The 16,952-nt window shown below is 57.2% G+C and overlaps 4 protein-coding genes across 4 annotated transcripts; 1 reads left to right on the top strand and 3 right to left on the bottom strand.

Annotated features, from left to right (window-relative positions):
* Positions 1–4,381: 4,381 nt before the first annotated feature.
* SLS55_001974 (uncharacterized protein) lies at positions 4,382–5,818 on the bottom strand (the record flags this gene model as incomplete). The annotated part of the gene is made up of 2 exons (XM_066773461.1): positions 4,382–4,957; positions 5,258–5,818. The coding sequence occupies 2 exons, from the start codon at positions 5,816–5,818 to the stop codon at positions 4,382–4,384; spliced, it is 1,137 nt and encodes a 378-aa protein (XP_066636028.1).
* A 4,445-nt stretch (positions 5,819–10,263) lies between these two features.
* SLS55_001973 (uncharacterized protein) lies at positions 10,264–10,956 on the bottom strand (the record flags this gene model as incomplete). The annotated part of the gene is made up of 1 exon (XM_066773460.1): positions 10,264–10,956. The coding sequence occupies one exon, from the start codon at positions 10,954–10,956 to the stop codon at positions 10,264–10,266; it is 693 nt and encodes a 230-aa protein (XP_066636027.1).
* A 1,431-nt stretch (positions 10,957–12,387) lies between these two features.
* Positions 12,388–13,845, bottom strand: ARG4 (argininosuccinate lyase; the record flags this gene model as incomplete). The annotated part of the gene is made up of 2 exons (XM_066773459.1): positions 12,388–13,739; positions 13,794–13,845. 2 exons carry the CDS (start codon positions 13,843–13,845, stop codon positions 12,388–12,390), a joined length of 1,404 nt encoding a protein of 467 aa, XP_066636026.1.
* Positions 13,846–14,138: 293 nt separating this feature from the next.
* On the top strand, positions 14,139–15,092 carry SLS55_001971 (uncharacterized protein; the record flags this gene model as incomplete). Its single annotated transcript, XM_066773458.1, has 3 exons — positions 14,139–14,252; positions 14,305–14,780; positions 14,978–15,092. 3 exons carry the CDS (start codon positions 14,139–14,141, stop codon positions 15,090–15,092), a joined length of 705 nt encoding a protein of 234 aa, XP_066636025.1.
* Positions 15,093–16,952: the final 1,860 nt, after the last annotated feature.

Raw genomic sequence — 16,952 nt, 5'->3', positions numbered from 1 at the left:
CGCATCGACCAAATCGCACCAATGGCGTCAAGCACCACCGCCCCCGAGCAACAACAACAACCCATCTTCACCCCCCTCACCCGCCACACCCTCCACCTCCCCAATCCCACCACCAACACCACCATCACCGCCAGCTACGCGACCTCCTTCCCGGGCGGCGGCGCCACCCCGACCCCGGGCAAGCCCACCATCGTCTTCCTCCACTCCTTCAGCACCGACGCGTCGCTCTTCGCGCCGCAGTTCGCCGATGGTCGGCTGGCGGAGACGTGCAATTTGGTGGCGATCGACCTGCTGGGGCACGGGGGGACGAGGATTTATCGCGGAGCCGATGAGAAGGAGGAGGAAGGGGAGAGGGAGGAGCTGCAGAGGGACATGGGGTGGACGTATTGGGACAGTGCGGCCATGGCGGTGGGGGTGGTGAGGCGCGGGTTGGGGGTCGAGAGGTGTTTTGTGCAGGGGACGAGCCAGGGGGGGTGGGTGGCGGTGAGGATGGCGTTGGTGGCGCCGGAGATGGTGGGTTTTGTCTTCTTCTGTTCCTTTTTTTCTTGCTTGCGTCTTCGTTTTTGTTCGTTTTGGTGGTGGTGGTGGTGGTGGTGGTTGGGGTGCGGAAACGCATTTGTTTCCGACAGCGGTGGAAATCTACTTCTTGTTCTCTCTCTCTCTCTCTCTCTCTCTCTCTCTCTCTCTCTCTCTCTTTTTTTTTTTTTTTCTTCCGATTATTCCAAATCCTCATGTTTTCTTCTTCCGCTCCTCACTCCTTTCCATTCCCACCCAAACCACCACCGTTCCTACAATCTCTCTCTCTTTCTCTCGCCAACTCACACACCGCAAAAAACCAGGTCCTCGGTATAATCCCCATGGGCACATCCATCTTCCACGAATCCGCGCGCTCCATCTCCCTCGGCTGCTGGGACGGCCGGGCCGTCGCCGCCAACGGGCCCATTGCCTTCACCACGACCTCGGCCCACACGCCCACACCCACCTTCGCGCCGCCCGACCAGTACTGCGACTACCTGGTCGCCGTCGGCTTCGCGCCTGGCCGGCTCTCTCCCGTGGCGACCGCGTTCTGGCGCGAAAGGATCAAGGCCAACTACGCGGGCGACGCGGGGCGGCGGCGGTTGCGCACGGCGGCCGTGTGCTTGGCGGAGAGGGACGGGTTAGAGGGACGGGTGGGCGAGGGGGTGAGGTGTCCGGTGCTGTGGCTGCAGGGGGATCGGGATGAGGTGTATAGCGTGAGGAATGCTGAGGAGGGCATCAAGGCGTTTGGGGAGGGGGATGGGAAGAATACGTTGGTGGTGGTGGAAGGGGGTGCGCATTTCTTGAGTGCGGATAGCTTCGCCGTGGTGAATGGGTTGATTGTCGAGTTTGTGGCGAAGTGGTGGAGGGAGGTTGAGGCGTGAGCTGAGCGGGGGAAGGTTGAGGGGGGCTGTTTGGGAAGCTGATGGTGCGTCTTGAACAGACTTGTCGCGCATCGCAGGTGATGGCAGGCTAGCAGGAATATTGCACCACTCTTTCTGGAAGAACGTAGGGTCGACTCTTCTGTCGGGCAGATGTGCCTTCTTGCATTCTGGATGCCTGCAAAAGCTGCCGTTGCTGTATTGGTGGGTAACTGGCCAGCAACGTGCCTTCCTCGCCGCAAGAGGGAAGAGCAACGCAACAGCAGCAGCCCTCCCTCGTCTTTCGCCCTGTGCTTCCATCCCTCCCTCCCTTCTCTCTACATCCAACCGCAGCGCTTCATCAAGCATCAGCACCGACGCAGCTTCAACTTGCTTGTATCTTCATCTGCATTCTGTCATCATCATCATCATCACTACCACTTCGATCACTGTCACCACAAAGGTTCGTGCCGTCCTCGTTCACCCAGTCGCCCCAGCACAAAGACATGGGCCCAAGGCGCTCCCATTTTTTCGAAACAGGCTTGTATTCCAATGAGTTAACACCTCCTCCAGTGGAAAACATGGAGCGGAACAACTCTGGCCCCAGACACCGATGCAGATCGCCGTGTAGTGTCCATTCTACCAACACAACGACTCCTCCACTGAGCATTACGACACCGTCAGTACCCCCGCAAGCATCTGGGTCAAACACGCACGCTGCCTATGCTTCGCAACCTGCGTCGCACAACCCTGCCTCGGGCACGACTGCGAACACGGACACTACGTACGCTGCATCACAAAATCCTGACCCGGGCCCGGACGCGATCCCTATGGTTAATTTAGCTGGACACGGCGGGACGAATGCTTCGACTGCACGCCAGAACCCCGAGAGTGCGGACGGGACGAATGCTTCGACTGCACACCAGAACCCCGAGAATGCAGACGGGACGAATGCTTCGACTGCACACCACCAGAACCCCGAGGAAACGTACACCCAGCGAACTGCGGGTGAGGGCGTTCAACAACCGACTCTCCGGCCATCGTGGAGAAGAAGACATTCATGGTGGTACAGACCGTTCCTAACAATGATCCTGATGGTCATGACCGCCTTCACCATATGGGGTGTAATACGCCTAGGCGAAGCACTCAGTGAGATGAATGGCGGCGATCCTATTAATGTGACGGTCCTTGTTGAGCCGACTGGCTGGCCGATTCCTTCAACGACTGTGTTGACAACTAGTGTGTTGACAACTAGTGTGTCGACAACGAGTGGACTGGTTGATGGCTGGCCGGTTCCTCCAACGAGTACGTTTGACCTCGCTTTAGAGGCCACCGATGTTTTCGCCCCCGAAAGCAATACCGCCCGACGAAAACGGACAAGGAGACGCCGAGCCAAAGCTTTCGCCATGGCAAAAAGAATCCCCGACCAAACACCATCACCAGCAGCAAAAGACGACTCGGTCAAACATGACCCCGTCAGCGAGACGCCTGTCCACATCGAGGTTCTCGGGTACACGTTCCTGGACCAGTACGGCCATCCGATTTGTCGCGTGGATCGGATCGCGCGGCATAAGGATGTCAAAGCTGTCGGCAAGAGTACGGGCTGGTGGAATCTCCCAAGCTTGAGCAGGAACAGTCTGATTCGTGGGCCTGCCTTAACTAGGCACAAGCTGGTTCGGAGCACTGCGGTTCGCGGCACCGCCCCACGTTGCCCGCGCTGCGAAGGTGACCGGAAGTGCCGTCGTCGTGGGTACCTGCGTTTTCTCACGGCCCAAGCAACTGCACTTGAAGCAGAAGACGGCAGCGACATCGACGCCGATATCGGCAAGGTGCGCCAACAACCAAGCAATCTTGTGTCTTGGTGCATTGCTCTATTAGCTGCTTCTGCTCACGCGATGGTCGTCTACTGTGCACACTTGTGAACTAGAGGAACGGTCTCGATCCTTGAGGATGTATGCGCGGATGATTTCTTTCTTTGAGACGGGATGGGGGACTTGTTCGAGTCACAGGTGGATACGTTTCATGAGCCGGGAGAAACTTCTTCAACGGTCACTTTGGTAGATCAACGGTCATTCGGTAGCTCGTATCAATCAAAACAGACAGTCTTTCTATCAGGCCTCCCCTTGTAGAAGAGTGAATATAAGAATTTCGAAAAAGGAAACAAAGTCCGCGCGTCGCGTCCCGTCCCGTCCCGCACCTTTTAAGTCCGAACGTGTGGGTTGTGTATGTCTCCGATACATGCCCCTGTCGGTTTTTGCGCGCACCCCACCCCCGCCCGCTTGGTGGCTTACGCGTACAACAGCAACAACAGAAACCCAGCCAATCTGCGCTCGGCGGTGCGCTGCAGGGGGGTAGTATGCTTGTTTTGATGCTTAAATCGATGGCAGGCGGGTACATATGTGCATATTACTCATGGGTAGTTGAATCCGAGATCTGGACGCATCTGTGCGTTTTTAAAAGTGGGATCTCCGTCCGGATCTTGTATTCGACTACCTACATAAATATGATGGTAAATGATAAGGGGAATTGAGACGGTGTTGAGGAAACGCACGATTACACATGGGTGGTTGAGTAGGCACCTAGGCGCGAGAGTCGGGGAATGATTGCTGGCACGTGGGTAGTCGAAGAAGAGATCCGGACGTAAGTTTTGATTAAGAAGTCGAACAAAGGTATCCAGACAATGTCTTCAACTGCCTATGTAAATGGCCTGCAGAGTTGGTTGCGAGAAAACGTCGTCACTGTTCAAAAGGCGGAGAGAGAGGTGTGGTTCGTAAACATGCATTCAAATATTTACGGAAAGAGCATCAATCCCAACATTCTATCAAAGAAGGTTTATATACAAGAAGATTCAAAAGTTTTGTACGCGTTCCTCACCATAGGCTTCCACAGGAAGCCAAGGAGTCGCAGTGGATGTTGTTGTTGTAAAGAGTGACATGTGCCAAACATGAGAGTCACAAATTGCTGGGTCAACCAAGCGGACCAGTTGCTGAAGGAGTGCAAGCACTTTAAGCAACGATGCCGACACCGTACTTGGCGGAGGCGACGTTGCTAGCGGCGCCAGCAGTGGCAACGTTCTTGCCGGAGAAGCTGGAGAGGACGGAGCTGTCGGTGCCGGTGAGGGTGCCGGAGCTGCCGAAGGCGTTGGCCTGGCAAGAGTGGCCGAGGTAGCTGGAGCAGCTGCTCTGGACCGAGGTGGGAGCGTAGACCTTGCCCTTGTTCTCGAGGAGAGGGGTGACGACGTTCTGGAAGACGTTGCCCTCGATGACGGCGTTGGAGTTGGAGGAGCCCATGTCGAAGGCGTGGCCGGAGTTGGCGTACCAGTAGTTGTTGACGGCGTGGAGGAGGGTGCTGCCACCAACCTTGGGGGAACGGCCGGAGGTGTGGTGGATGTAGTTGCCCTTGAAGGTGACCATGTCGGACGCGCCGGTGAAGTACAGCGCCCAGTAGTGGTGCGCGTCGCAGGTGGCGGAGTAGTCGGTGTGGCCATCGAACTCACTCGAGCTGATCGTAACGCGGCTGTTTGCGCCGTTTCCGAGCACCACGAACTGGCGGCCGATGCTGCTCACCTTGACATGGTCTATCTGCGTTCAACGCGTTAATACAGCGTTCAGAAAGTGGAAGTGAAGAGGTGGAGTTTTGGGAAGCTTCAGTGAAGATTCTGGGACCATCCAGCACGGGAAATCGCTATTCCAGCAATAGAGGGACTCAGAACCCCCCAGGAAAGCATGGGGAACAGCAGGAAGCAATCAGAAGCACTGAGAATCCATGATGTTGCCCGACATGCCCACCAGGTGGCCGAATTTCCAGATTGGGACTAGCGCACTTCCCGAAATGGTCCCAATCACTTCACTCCCAACAACCACCAGGAATTATGAACTTACCCAAACCATGTCAGTGCCATCAAGCGTGATAGCATCACCACCGAAGATGTACTGGGGGTTGAGGTCGGTGATGTGGATGTTCTGGATGATGACGTTCTTGACGCCGGCCATGCGCAGACCCTTGCCGCGGATGACACCCTTGGAGCCAACACCAATGATGGACTTGTTGTTGCCGACCTTGATGCCCTCAACACCGGCGGTGTCGTAGGTGACGGAGATGGAGGTGGAGCCGGTACCGGCGTTGCCGTTGTCGCACCAGCTGGCGTGGTTGATGGCGTCCTGGCCACCGTTGCCGGGGCACTTGTTGGAGGCGGGGCGGCAGCCGGTCTCGGTGGTGGTGCCCTCGGAGCCAATGTAGTTGAACTCCTTGTTGAGGACAATGACGCGGGCGGACGAGTCGGTCAGGTAGCTGGTCAGCTCGGCGACGGTCGAGGGGTAGACGGGGGTCGCGGAGCCACCACCGGTGACGCCCTTGGCGAAACCCTCGGCGGCACCGACGACGCCGACAGCAGCGGCTTGGTGGGCCATGGCGACGGCCGTGGCGAAAAGAGTGAACTTCATGTTGGCAAGTGATGAACGAAAGTGGGTTGCAATGCAAAAGAATGGAAGGGATTGATGGACTGGAATGGTAGTTGATGTGCAAGGCGTCCAGATCTTATATAGCGCTGTGAAGACATGGCACCCGGCCGTATGGTGGTGCGAAACATGGCTCGTCGGTTGTTGGAGCAGTCAAGCTTCGGCAGTGAAGCTTGGACGAGAGCTCCCGGGGAATGGGCACATCAATCTCCGGGCGTCAGCCGCAAGCGCATGTCCCAGAGCAGCGCAGGGCTGCCGATCGCGCAGCCGACCACGGGAGAAGCGCCGTTCTGGCCCACCCAGCCGTCTTGGCAGCCCTTTGCAATAGCGACTCCATCGCATGATGGGCTTTGGATATGTTTGACGTGGGTGGGGCATCCTTCTAGCGTGTTTCCACCAATAGACGGCGCCGTCTGCTGGACTGCCGTCCCCCTTTCGCGCCGAATCCACCACTCACAGCACTGCTGGACCAGTCTCGGAAATATCCCCAACCGTTGGAGGAGGGCGGTAGGAACCGACGGATCCACGCTCCTTACCTTTCGGCAGGAAGCATGGCGACGTTGGGTCTCGCGAGATAAGCGCCAAACAAACGGCACGGCAAAAGAAACAAACGTCACGGCAAAAGAAACACACGGGGGCGTCAGCTGCGACAGTGCCGGGCTTGGCAATCGGGGGTCTCGCCAGTGTATGGCGGTAGAGCGGCACCATGTCTGGACACAGAACATGCAGCCTTACGGAGGGAGCCGAGAAGTGGTGGTGGAGTGGTCGCGGCGACCTCCTGGCTTGACCGCCGGGGTGATCCCGGACCATCGCCTGCCCAAAGTGGGGCGTTAAGCGAGCATCGCTTCTAGCTGAAACCACACCCTAGCGGCCATCCACCATCACGCCCCGGCCGCCGCCCTGCTGCCTTCGCCGAACCTTTCCAGAAGCCCCGCCACAACGCCAGCGCAGCAGTGCCCCGCCATCCTCTTCGGCCGAAGAAGACGGTTCAGGGCTGCATGCACACCAGAGCTCTGCCATCATCACCACCCACACCGCCGCCGCCTCCTCCGTCAGCGTCCCGCTAGTCCGCCCAAGCCTCGCCGTGCCAAGCCGTGGAGATTGCTTGTTGATGAGGCTGATGGTCGCCACCAGCCTCGGCCCGGCCGCTCGCTAAAAAACCACTATACAGCCTATTCCTCAGGACCAGCCTGATTCATGGCCATATCGGATCCCCTTCTCTCTGCCGTGGCATTTCGCCGCTTCTGGTGAGTGCTCGCCACCACCTACCCGCTCCGCGCTCGCCGAGGGAACATTCCGCCTCTTCTCCCAGCTGTTGATGAAAACTTGTGGGTATCTCACTTTCTGCTTCCTTCGCATACTTCCGAATGGACCCGCCCCATCTCGATCGGATTACCCGGGCACCACTGCATTTTCTCCATATCACTTTCCCATCCACCCTACGTCGACCCATCACCGACACCGCCACCACGACTCGCTGGTCGGTCGGTAGTCCACTTCTTTTCATCAATTCCCCCTTTTCCAGAAGAACTTCAGTGAACCCTGGTGGCACCATGCGAGGAAGAATGCCTAACCAGCGCCACGGTATGTGGCACTCGTATCGTTCGCTTCCAGAACGGCCCGCCTGAACCCCGAGAAACTTTGCGGCCTGGTCCCCTTCGTCGTTCTTGACTACTCAGGTGACACCATGAACACGCCTGCAATTGTACAATCCGTTCTTCGTCAGGAGATCGCCACGAGTCTCTCTCCTTCCCTCCCTCTCTTTTTCTCTTCGGAACATTCCTTCCATGGGCTCAGATACGAGAAAGTGAGAGAGCGCGTACAAGAGATAGGACGCAATAAACGGGACCCAGCCGGCCAATCGCCAACCCCTGGTCGTCTCCCGGAGATTTCTTTGATTGGGCCTTCCTCCCCCATCTCGCTCACACATAGTACACCAACAAAAAGATACCTTGCAAAAGCACCGACGAACACACACATACCAGGTAGGGCACAGATGATCCGGCTCTCTCCGCCCGCCTGTCCCCACCATGCGGGCGCTTTTGCTACACCGTTACACCCACCCACCCTTGCTACGCGAGACTATGTTGTTGCATCCCCGCCCAACGGTCCAGACTGTAAGATGCGCGCGCGAGTAGTGCGTCGAAAGCGCAGACAACAATCCCGCGCTTGCCCACCAGACAGTCAAGGTCCAAAAAAACTACTGTCGCCCACAACACACATACACGCGTGTATGTGAGTACAGCGCGCAACAACGGCGTCCTCCTCTGTAAGAAAGCCAGACAGACAGACCGACAGAGATGTGGGCGTACGGTGTGCGCCCCCAACCCTTTTCCACCCCCCACCCCCCACCCCGCAACACTGCCGCGCCGACACGGAAATGACAAGCGCGGGCGGGCGAACGAGCGGCTGTGCTGTCCCGTCCCGTCCTGCGCTCGCGAGGGAGTCAGTCCGTCCGTCCGTCAGTCAGTCAGTCAGTCAGTCAGTCCCCCCATCCATCCTACCACCCCTTGTATGCCGCCGCCACTGCTGCTTGCCCTTCCCTGCCTTGCCCTGACATGCCTTTTTTCCCGCGTTAAATACGGGTTATAATCCGTACGAGCCCTGCTCAGCGTCGCATTGTCGTGTCGTGCCGTGTCGTGTCGTGTGTGTGTGTGTGTGTACGCGCGCACGCGTGCGCGAGACTCGGAAAAATCCTAGGACTTTTTTGAGTTCTACGGCGGCTGTGAGATAGGAGGAGGAGGAGGAGGAGGAAGAAGATTTGTTGTAGATAGCATGATTAGACGGGCTGGGTGACGGAAACCACTACTACTGCCCGGTTGTAGACCCCGACGACGCCGTCGGAGTGCTACAAAAGCGATGCGAACGCTTTCCAGGCCACGACGCTACAGACTTTATCGCCAACCGTCCGCTCACCCGAGTCGACCATAAGATCCTCCACAAGTACCCAGCGTACGTGGACGAGGACGAGACTGCCGCGCACTTCTTGGCAAGGCTGGCACCTGAGCCCATCACCGACAAGATCCAGAGCGTCCTGGATGAGCTCACCAATCGCGACAGCGACAGCGACGACTACGCCGACGAGGCCGAGGAGAATGTTCTTGCTGCGCTTAACGAGCATCTCGAGAATATGCTCCTGTGCCATCTTATGAGCTTCCGGTCACCTACGCAGCGCGGGCAACGTGAGGCGGTGCCGCGAACCGCAGTGCTCCAGCCAGCTTGTGCCTGGTTAATTAAGGCAGTCCCACGAATCAGACTGTTCCTGCTCAAGCTTGGGAGATTCCACCAGCCCGTACCAGTAAAAACCCTTGCAGGGATCGGTTGTTAACAACTGACAGCCTCGCACGGCCGCCAACAGGTCACTCTAGGGTATGAGTCCTTCTAGACTATTTTGTTCAGACCACAAATTTCTACAACGACCCGCACACCATCACCGCCTCGTCTGCTTCTGCGCCGCGCCTGGTGCGCCCCGCTTTGCCGTCGCCGCGCCGCTGCCGCCGCTCCCGCCGCCGACGATGACGACGACGACGATGACGACAAGGAGGAAATCCCTCCGCAGCGCCGTAAGTCTAACTCTACCCTCACCAACATACTGGGGCGTGAAGAGGAAGCGGGGCGTTATCCCCGAGAGCGACGACGACGACAGTGATAGTGGTGGTGGTGGTGATGGTGAGGAGGAGGAGGAGGAGGAAAGAGCTAAGCTATAGTGACGAATAAACATTGTATAGCACGAAGATATTCCTCTTTTTATAGTGCGTCACATGTCCGATAAGCCGTTGCGAAACATGTTCTTTGCCGCCTAGACCGAAAAAGAGATTGCCTACCCGCATATGCCTTACGTACAGATTCCGAAACAAATGATTTAGGTGGGTAGTTGAATATAAGATCCGGACGTAAATGCACAAATTTAAAACTTACATTTACGTCTGGATCTTGTATTCAACCACCCGTCCCACGTAGAGTAATTCTATGAGGCAGATCCGGGTAGGCAATTTTCTTTGTCACCGCCGTGGCGTCGTACTTTTCAATCGCCATAGGGTAGCCGAAATGTCATCCCGGACACGATCGTCACAATTCCACACGCCTGCTTTTACGTCTGGACAATCATCACTTCAACTGCCCTCTCCCAAACGTGAGTGTTTCCAATTCATTCCATTTCCATTATTCTACGAACTTCCCAATTATTCTACCAGAGAATAGTTTTGCCGAAGAATGAATGAATGAATGACCTCCCATTGCACAAAGAAAACCGCTCCCGGAAAAGCCCCTTTGTCTGCGTCGAAGGACACGAGCGATGAACACCCTGTGGTAATCCCGTCCGTCCAGAAGAAGAAGCAAGCCACCGACGACGACGAACACGCCCAGCGGAGGCGAGCGGGCAGCGCGATGCTCATGCTGGTTGGTTTGTTGGTTCTTCCCTGCCTGCTCGCTCACAGTTCAACCGGGAACTCCTGAGGCTGGTAGGCGTACAAGTCGAACATGCCAATGGCCCACTGGCCCATCAAGAGGCGCAACCTGGCGTCATCCACGCCGTTGCCGTTGACGCGGGCGATCGGGAACAGCTTGCGACCAAAGATCTGCTGCGTCTGCGTACCAGCATCCCCGCCGTTCTTCGCAGCAGCAGCAGCAGCAGCAGCTTCCCTACTACGCTTCCTGATAACGCGATGCTGCCTGCGACGGCGGCGAAAGTCCATCGTGACACCAGCATACACCTTGCGCCACGCATGGATGCCATCCGGATCGTAAAAGTCATGGAAGGCGAGGTACAAGCAACCGACATGTCCGGCTTTGCTGTTGCCGGCGTTCCGGACGGCAGTGAGGCTGGCGTGGCCGTCCCTGAGCACGTCGAAGACCGGGCGGTAGCGCCTGAGCGCGGCGACGATGCGCGCGGCGACGTCGCGGCGCATGGCGTCGGTGGCGAGCGTCTCATGCAGCCACGCCGCCCATTCCTGCTTGAAGCTCGGCGTCGTCGCCCACACTTCGAGGAGCCCGTGGATCGTCTTCGACAGCCATGTCGTGCCGAAAAGGTTGTTCATGTCGAGCGCCATGACTTCTGGGCGGAGGATCAGGCGGAGGGCGGAGGATGGGGAGAGGGCTTGCTGGGAGGATGATGATGATGCCATGTTTGTGGACCGGAGCGTGGTGGTGGCCGTTGTGTTTTGGTTTTGTTGAGGGACTCTCGGGCCTGGCGCCGTGGTTAGCAAAGAGAGGCGCAGTATGTCGATGTGTAGGAACATGGTCGCGGCTGGAAGATCCGGCATGGTGGGCTGGCGTGTCTCCAGCGTAGTAAGTGCTAAACGATCGTGGGTGACGGGTCGGGTGTACATACCTGTGAGTTCCAGTGAGGGAAGGTGAGTGAGCCTGAGCTGGCCAAGCCAAGCCAAGCTCGAGTTGTTGTTGAGCAGTGTGAGGAAGATGGAAGGATATCGGAGCAGAGGCGAAATTTAAGCTGGCTCTTGGCAGTTGTCGCATGGGCGGCACATGGCGGTTTGGTTGCCAGGTCAAGCACGTGAGTCAAACAGTCAAACCTTGCATGTGCCCGTACGACTGCTGGATCTGGAAAGTACCAGGTCCACGAGGATGGTGCCAAGAGAAAGCCCAGCCACCACCGCCAATCTTCAGCTCGAGGCGCAGCCCCGACGCCACACCCTGCGCGCTTACTGTATCAGTAGCAAAACCACCTGCGCTGGCTGATATATGCTGAACCCTTGGCCTGAAAATAGGGTCAATTCAACCAAGGCTGAGCGTACCAAACCTTCACTCACTGCTTTAAAAGATGCAGACTTCTTTCCCTCTGTTCAAAGCAGCAGCTTCAACAGCAATCCTGTCTACTCTCCACCGTCCTCCAGCCCCATCTCTCCCTCACCACGAATAGAATAGATACGAATAAGACAACGGATCCGAAGATGAATACCACCAAACCCTCATCATCAACTTTCCTCCCCGGAGCCATCAGATGGTATATATATTCAACGGGCGAAAAAGAAAGAAGATTACTGATGCTAGTATATCTAGGATCCTTCGACTAGCCAGCACCGCTCCTTCAGCTTCCGTACTGGCCGCCGCGCCCGGACTCATGCACCCGGACGAGGTTCCGACGACGCCGACTTTCGATGGCATTGATGTTTGCGGCTACGGGCGATGGGATGTGTACGGATGATTCACCCAACTCAGCGACAGCGCTGAGGAGGCTTGTCCAATACTAAATGAGGGCGTTTCGTACGGCGTAATATCCATGTGACTGTATGTTTTCGGAGACGATGAGGACTTTCGCTTTTGGCGGGCCAATGATAAAGGTTTCAAGTGGTAGACGACGCGTTACTCGAGCGGTTTTTTTTTTTTTTTTTGAACGTCGTCCATATAAATTCTATCCAATGCCTGGCTTGCTCTTTTGCCTCCGGCTAGATCCTTCGTCTTTTTTCGGTTTATCCCACGCTGCTAAACTTGCACAAAGAATATGGGCTGCCAATCGTGAAAGAAACCCAACGTGAAACACATGAATACATCAACTCCTCCCGAAGGCTGTCGTAAGAAAATAAAAGAAGAAAAATTGTTTAGTTACCCTCAATCATCTTCCTGATGTTGGAGATCTGGTCCAAAACCGCGGACCTGCTGGTACCACCCTTGGTGGCACGCATCTCAACACTCTTCTCATAGTCAAAAGACTCAACAATGTCACGCTCAAAGCGGGCGTCGACGGCCTGAAGCTGCTCAAAAGAGAGCTGGTCCATTGGAGTGCCCTCCTTCTCGGCGAGGGCGACGACACGGCCGGAGATGTGGTGGGTCTCGCGGAAGGGAACGCCCTTACGGACGAGGTAATCGGCAAGATCGGTGGCCAGCATGTCGGGGGTCAAGGCGGCGCGCATCTTCTCGGGCACGATGTCGAGGGTGGAGATTACACCGGTGGCGATCTGGATGCTGTCGGCGACGGTCTTGACGTGGTCGAGCAGCGGCTCGACGCTTTCCTGAAGGTCCTTGTTGTAGGTCGAGGGGATGCCCTTGATGGTCATCATGAGGCCGGCCATCTGGCCAAAGGCGCGGCCCGACTTGCCGCGCAGGAGTTCGAGGCTGTCGGGGTTCTTCTTCTGCGGCATCAGCGAGCTGCCGGTGCTGTAGGCGTCGGCCAGCTTGACGAAGCCGAACTCGGCGCTGCTGTAGATGATCAGGTCCTCGGCCCAACGGCTCATGTGCAGCATCAGAGTGCTGCCCCACTGCATGGCCTCGAGAGCAAAGTCTCGGTCGGCAACGCCGGCCATGCTGTTGTACAGGACCTCGTCGAAACCGAGCTCCTTGGCCAAAGCCTCGCGGTCGATTCCAAAGGGGTTGCCGGCCAGGGCACCGCAGCCAAGCGGGCAGCGGTTGACGCGGCGGATGGTTTCACGCAGGCGCTGGAGGTCGGTAGCGAAAGCGAGGCCGTAGCTCAGCATCCAGTGGCTCCAGCGGATGGGCTGGGCACGCTGCAGGTGGGTGTAGCCAGGCATGACGGGGTCGAGCTCCTTCTCGGCACGGGCAGAGACGACATTGAGGAAGTCAATGAGGTAGCCCTCAATCTCGCGCAGCTTGTCACGCAGCCACATGCGGATGTCGGTAGCGACCTGGTCGTTGCGGCTGCGGCCAGTGTGGAGCTTGCCGGCAATGTTGGTGCCGATGATCTCGCCCAGGCGGCGCTCGTTGGCAGTGTGGATGTCCTCGTCGACGCCGGGCTTGATGTCAAAGGAGCCGCTCTCCCACTCCTGCTTGACCTGCTGGAAGCCCTTCTCAATGGCCTGGAACTCGTCTTCGGTCAAGATGCCCAGCTTGGTGTTCTGGCGGGCGTAGGCGATGGAGCCGGCAATGTCCTGGGCGTAGAAGTTGCGGTCGTAGTAGATGGACTCGTTGTAGGCGACCATCAACGGGTCAAGGCCGCCTGTTTGGGGTGATCAGGACGTGAACGGAAGCTTTATTGCCAACGGCGGGTTACCTGTGAAGCGACCGCCCCAGAGCATCGTCTTGCTGGGCTTGTTGTCGGTCATGGCGGGCAGATGGATTCAAAGGTGCAATTGGAAAGAACCCGAGGGGTTTCAAGGCGGCAGCTGGGGAAAAAGCAGCGTACTGTGAGTCAATGCGGTTGTTGGCGGGGCGTGGGTTGGGTTGCGCACAGGCTCTGTGCGAATCACCGACTTCGCAATGAAATTGTCTTATCGATAAGACCCTCCGCTTTTAAGCCGAGCGCCCCGAGCTCAAGCTTCCCCGGTGACGCACGTCTCCTCGACCCTTGGGCTCCCCCTTCCGATCGCATCTCTAGCGCCCGAGCCTCGCAAGCACCATGGCCGCCCTGCAGAATCACTGGTACCACCGCCGTGTGGCTGATGCTCAGGCAAAGGCCTGCTGGATCTGCTTCAAGCCTTCGTCCAGCGTGCTGATCACCCCGGATAACAAGGTCAGCACGCCGCCAATCCACTTCCCGCCCAGCAGACGCTGAAGCTTGCAAGGACTTCTTCTACATATGCCCCGGCCACTTGAAGGATCGTGGTTTCTGCGAACCCGATGCCGATGAGGCCGCTGCCTTGGCCGAGAAGAAGAAGAAGGACGAGATGGACCTTGAGATTAAGAAGATCAAGGAGGAGTACGAGGAGAAGCAGCGTCGGAAGAAGGAGCGCCGCAAGGAAAAGGAAGCAGACAAGGGCAAGGACAAGGAGAAGGACAAGGAGGACAAGAAAGACGAAGACAACGAGGACAAAAAGGACGAGAAAGAGCGAGACGACAAGGTCAGCCTGCGCGGCCACTTCGCAGCCTGCGTGACGGCTAACCTCCACCAGATCCAAGCCATTTCCAACCCAGATCAGACCAAAGCTGATGACGGCCCGCGCATCTTTACCCTCCACAAGTACGTACATGCTCCGTCACTTAACCGATCCACCAATCCACCGGAAAGGACGACGCGCATCTTTACCGCGCTGGAACATCCGTCCGTCGCATTCTTGGCTGCCCGTCCGGGACCCTCTTCCGCTCGGTTTCGCATGCGAAATGTCCTCTTCACCACCCTCGAGTCATGGCAAACATGCACATCACTGCCCCATGTGTCTCTTCTTGCTCGTCAGTGGTGGAGGAGTCGTTTCGATAAGGCTGTTGTCAGCACAGAGGGTGACTAACGACACCTTACAGGAACTTCTACCAAATGCGCATTAGGCGGATTCGCGACGCAGAGGCTGCCCGGAGAAACAAAGACCGGCTTGCAAACCCGTCGACGTTCCCGTCGGTTCCCAAGGGCGATCTGTGAGGGCAGCGCAGATCTCAGCCAGCCGCACAGCGTCCATGTTGCAGCATCGCCCAGCTCCATCATGATCCCCGGCTGACTCGTCGCAAACATCCAAATCCATTGCGGGCTGGGCGCTAGCGGATTTCTGGCGCACATCCTGCCCGATGCCGCTAAGCCCTAGGACGTTCTAGTGAGGTGTAAGATGCAGTCAGCACTTAGCGAGTGACACGAGGCGCGCTGCTGACGGCAGGGTGCACAACACCTCTGTGGCGCCTGCTCCGCCTGCCATCTCGCCAACTTGCCAGCCAGTGCACTGTCCCGCCCGAAGGATTGAAGAAGGCCAGTGCCGCCGGAGACGAGGCAGCCGCAAGGATGAGGGATCCCACGGCCGTAGCGAATTCGACCTATGATCACCAATGCTCCACTTCTGCTTACTCACGACATGGAGATCTTCAGCCCTGTGCTAGCCCGCGGATCTGTCCCACGAATCCACGCTGGCCCAGCCCCGCAGATATTGCAAGCCTGGATCACGCACTAGAAGGCATGAATCGCTCCCGTCCTTCCGAACTGCTACCACTCTTTGCCATTGTCGTCGTCATTGGCCTCTGTCAGTGAACACCAGTTTTGCTTTTTCCACTCCCCAAGCATCCTGCCACGCGCCTTGCACGCTTTCTGGTATAGACCAGCATCACACAGCTCTTGGCAGCCACCGAAGACTTCTTGATGATCCCTCGGCATGCACACCCCTCGTCTTCCTGTGCTTACCATGCTGGATGGCTCCACTTGTTGCTGTAACTCGACGATTTGGGACCGGTTCCGCGTCTCGTATTGATCTCTCGTGCATGGTGATTTCCCATGGACACGGTAGCAGGCCGGACCTTTTGGAATTACCTGCCGCATTGTACGCCCTTTGTACTCGCAAACAGGAGCTTTTTGAATCCCGCAGCCTCCTCCCCGCAGCGGACATCTTTTCCCGGTCGGCAGATGCTTTTCGACGAGGAGGAAGCTCGCAATATAACTCCGATTGGTTCCCTGGGCGGTGGGATACCTCAACCTTTTTCCCCTTTTGTGTACCCTCTCGCGCATGCCGGCCGGCCGGGCGACATAACCGTGTAATCCCTGTCCCACACCTAAGGCGGACTACTTCCCTCTCCCCATACATCCCACGTCTCCACCATTTTCCTATCCGGATACACGGTAAAAGGGAGGAGCGCGCGCATATGCACGCGTTGTACATACGTACTTCCACCACCACCACCAACCCTTAGGCAGCCAACCACGCGTCTTCTCGGACGTAAATCTACTTTCGGCCCTCATGGAAAACAACAACAACCCATGCTCGTCATCATTTGGACTTTTTTTTCACCACCCACCCGCCCCCCTCCCTCCCTCTTTCTCTTTAAACTCTGTTGCCCTTTTCCCCCTGCCTCCTCGACCACGGCTTTTGCGTAGATCTTGTGCATGCACCACAATACTTGTGGCCTTTTTTTTTTATCCTTGTTTGCATCTCCTTCTGCTCCTTACGCAATATGTGGGAAACACAGCGTTATTTGCGTGAAATGACGGGAACACCGGGGGGTTTCCCTTAGTTGCAGTGGCAGCAGCAGCAGAAATGCCATGTATGTGTGTATGTATGTACGACGTCATGGTGCGAGAACGGGGGCGACAGGGAGGGAGGGAGGGGTACCGGGGGGGAGGGGCGGAGGCGTGTGACATCGCAGTAGTAGTCAGTGATGGTGTGCGTGTGTGTGATTTGCTGCGTCCGTACTACTTGCTGCTGTATTATGCGTCTTTTGGCTTTGCAGGCAGATCATTTGACAGTCAGGGCCACCCGCGCACTATCCGAGGCGGAGAAGATGGGGTGTTGCTGAGGCGGCGGTG

The sequence above is a fragment of the Diplodia seriata genome, assembly GCF_021436955.1.
Source record: "Diplodia seriata strain FDS-637 chromosome Unknown scaffold_2, whole genome shotgun sequence".
Lineage (NCBI taxonomy): Eukaryota > Fungi > Ascomycota > Dothideomycetes > Botryosphaeriales > Botryosphaeriaceae > Diplodia > Diplodia seriata.
Note: the sequence above shows the minus strand (reverse complement) of the source record. Positions and strands in the feature narration are given on the sequence as shown.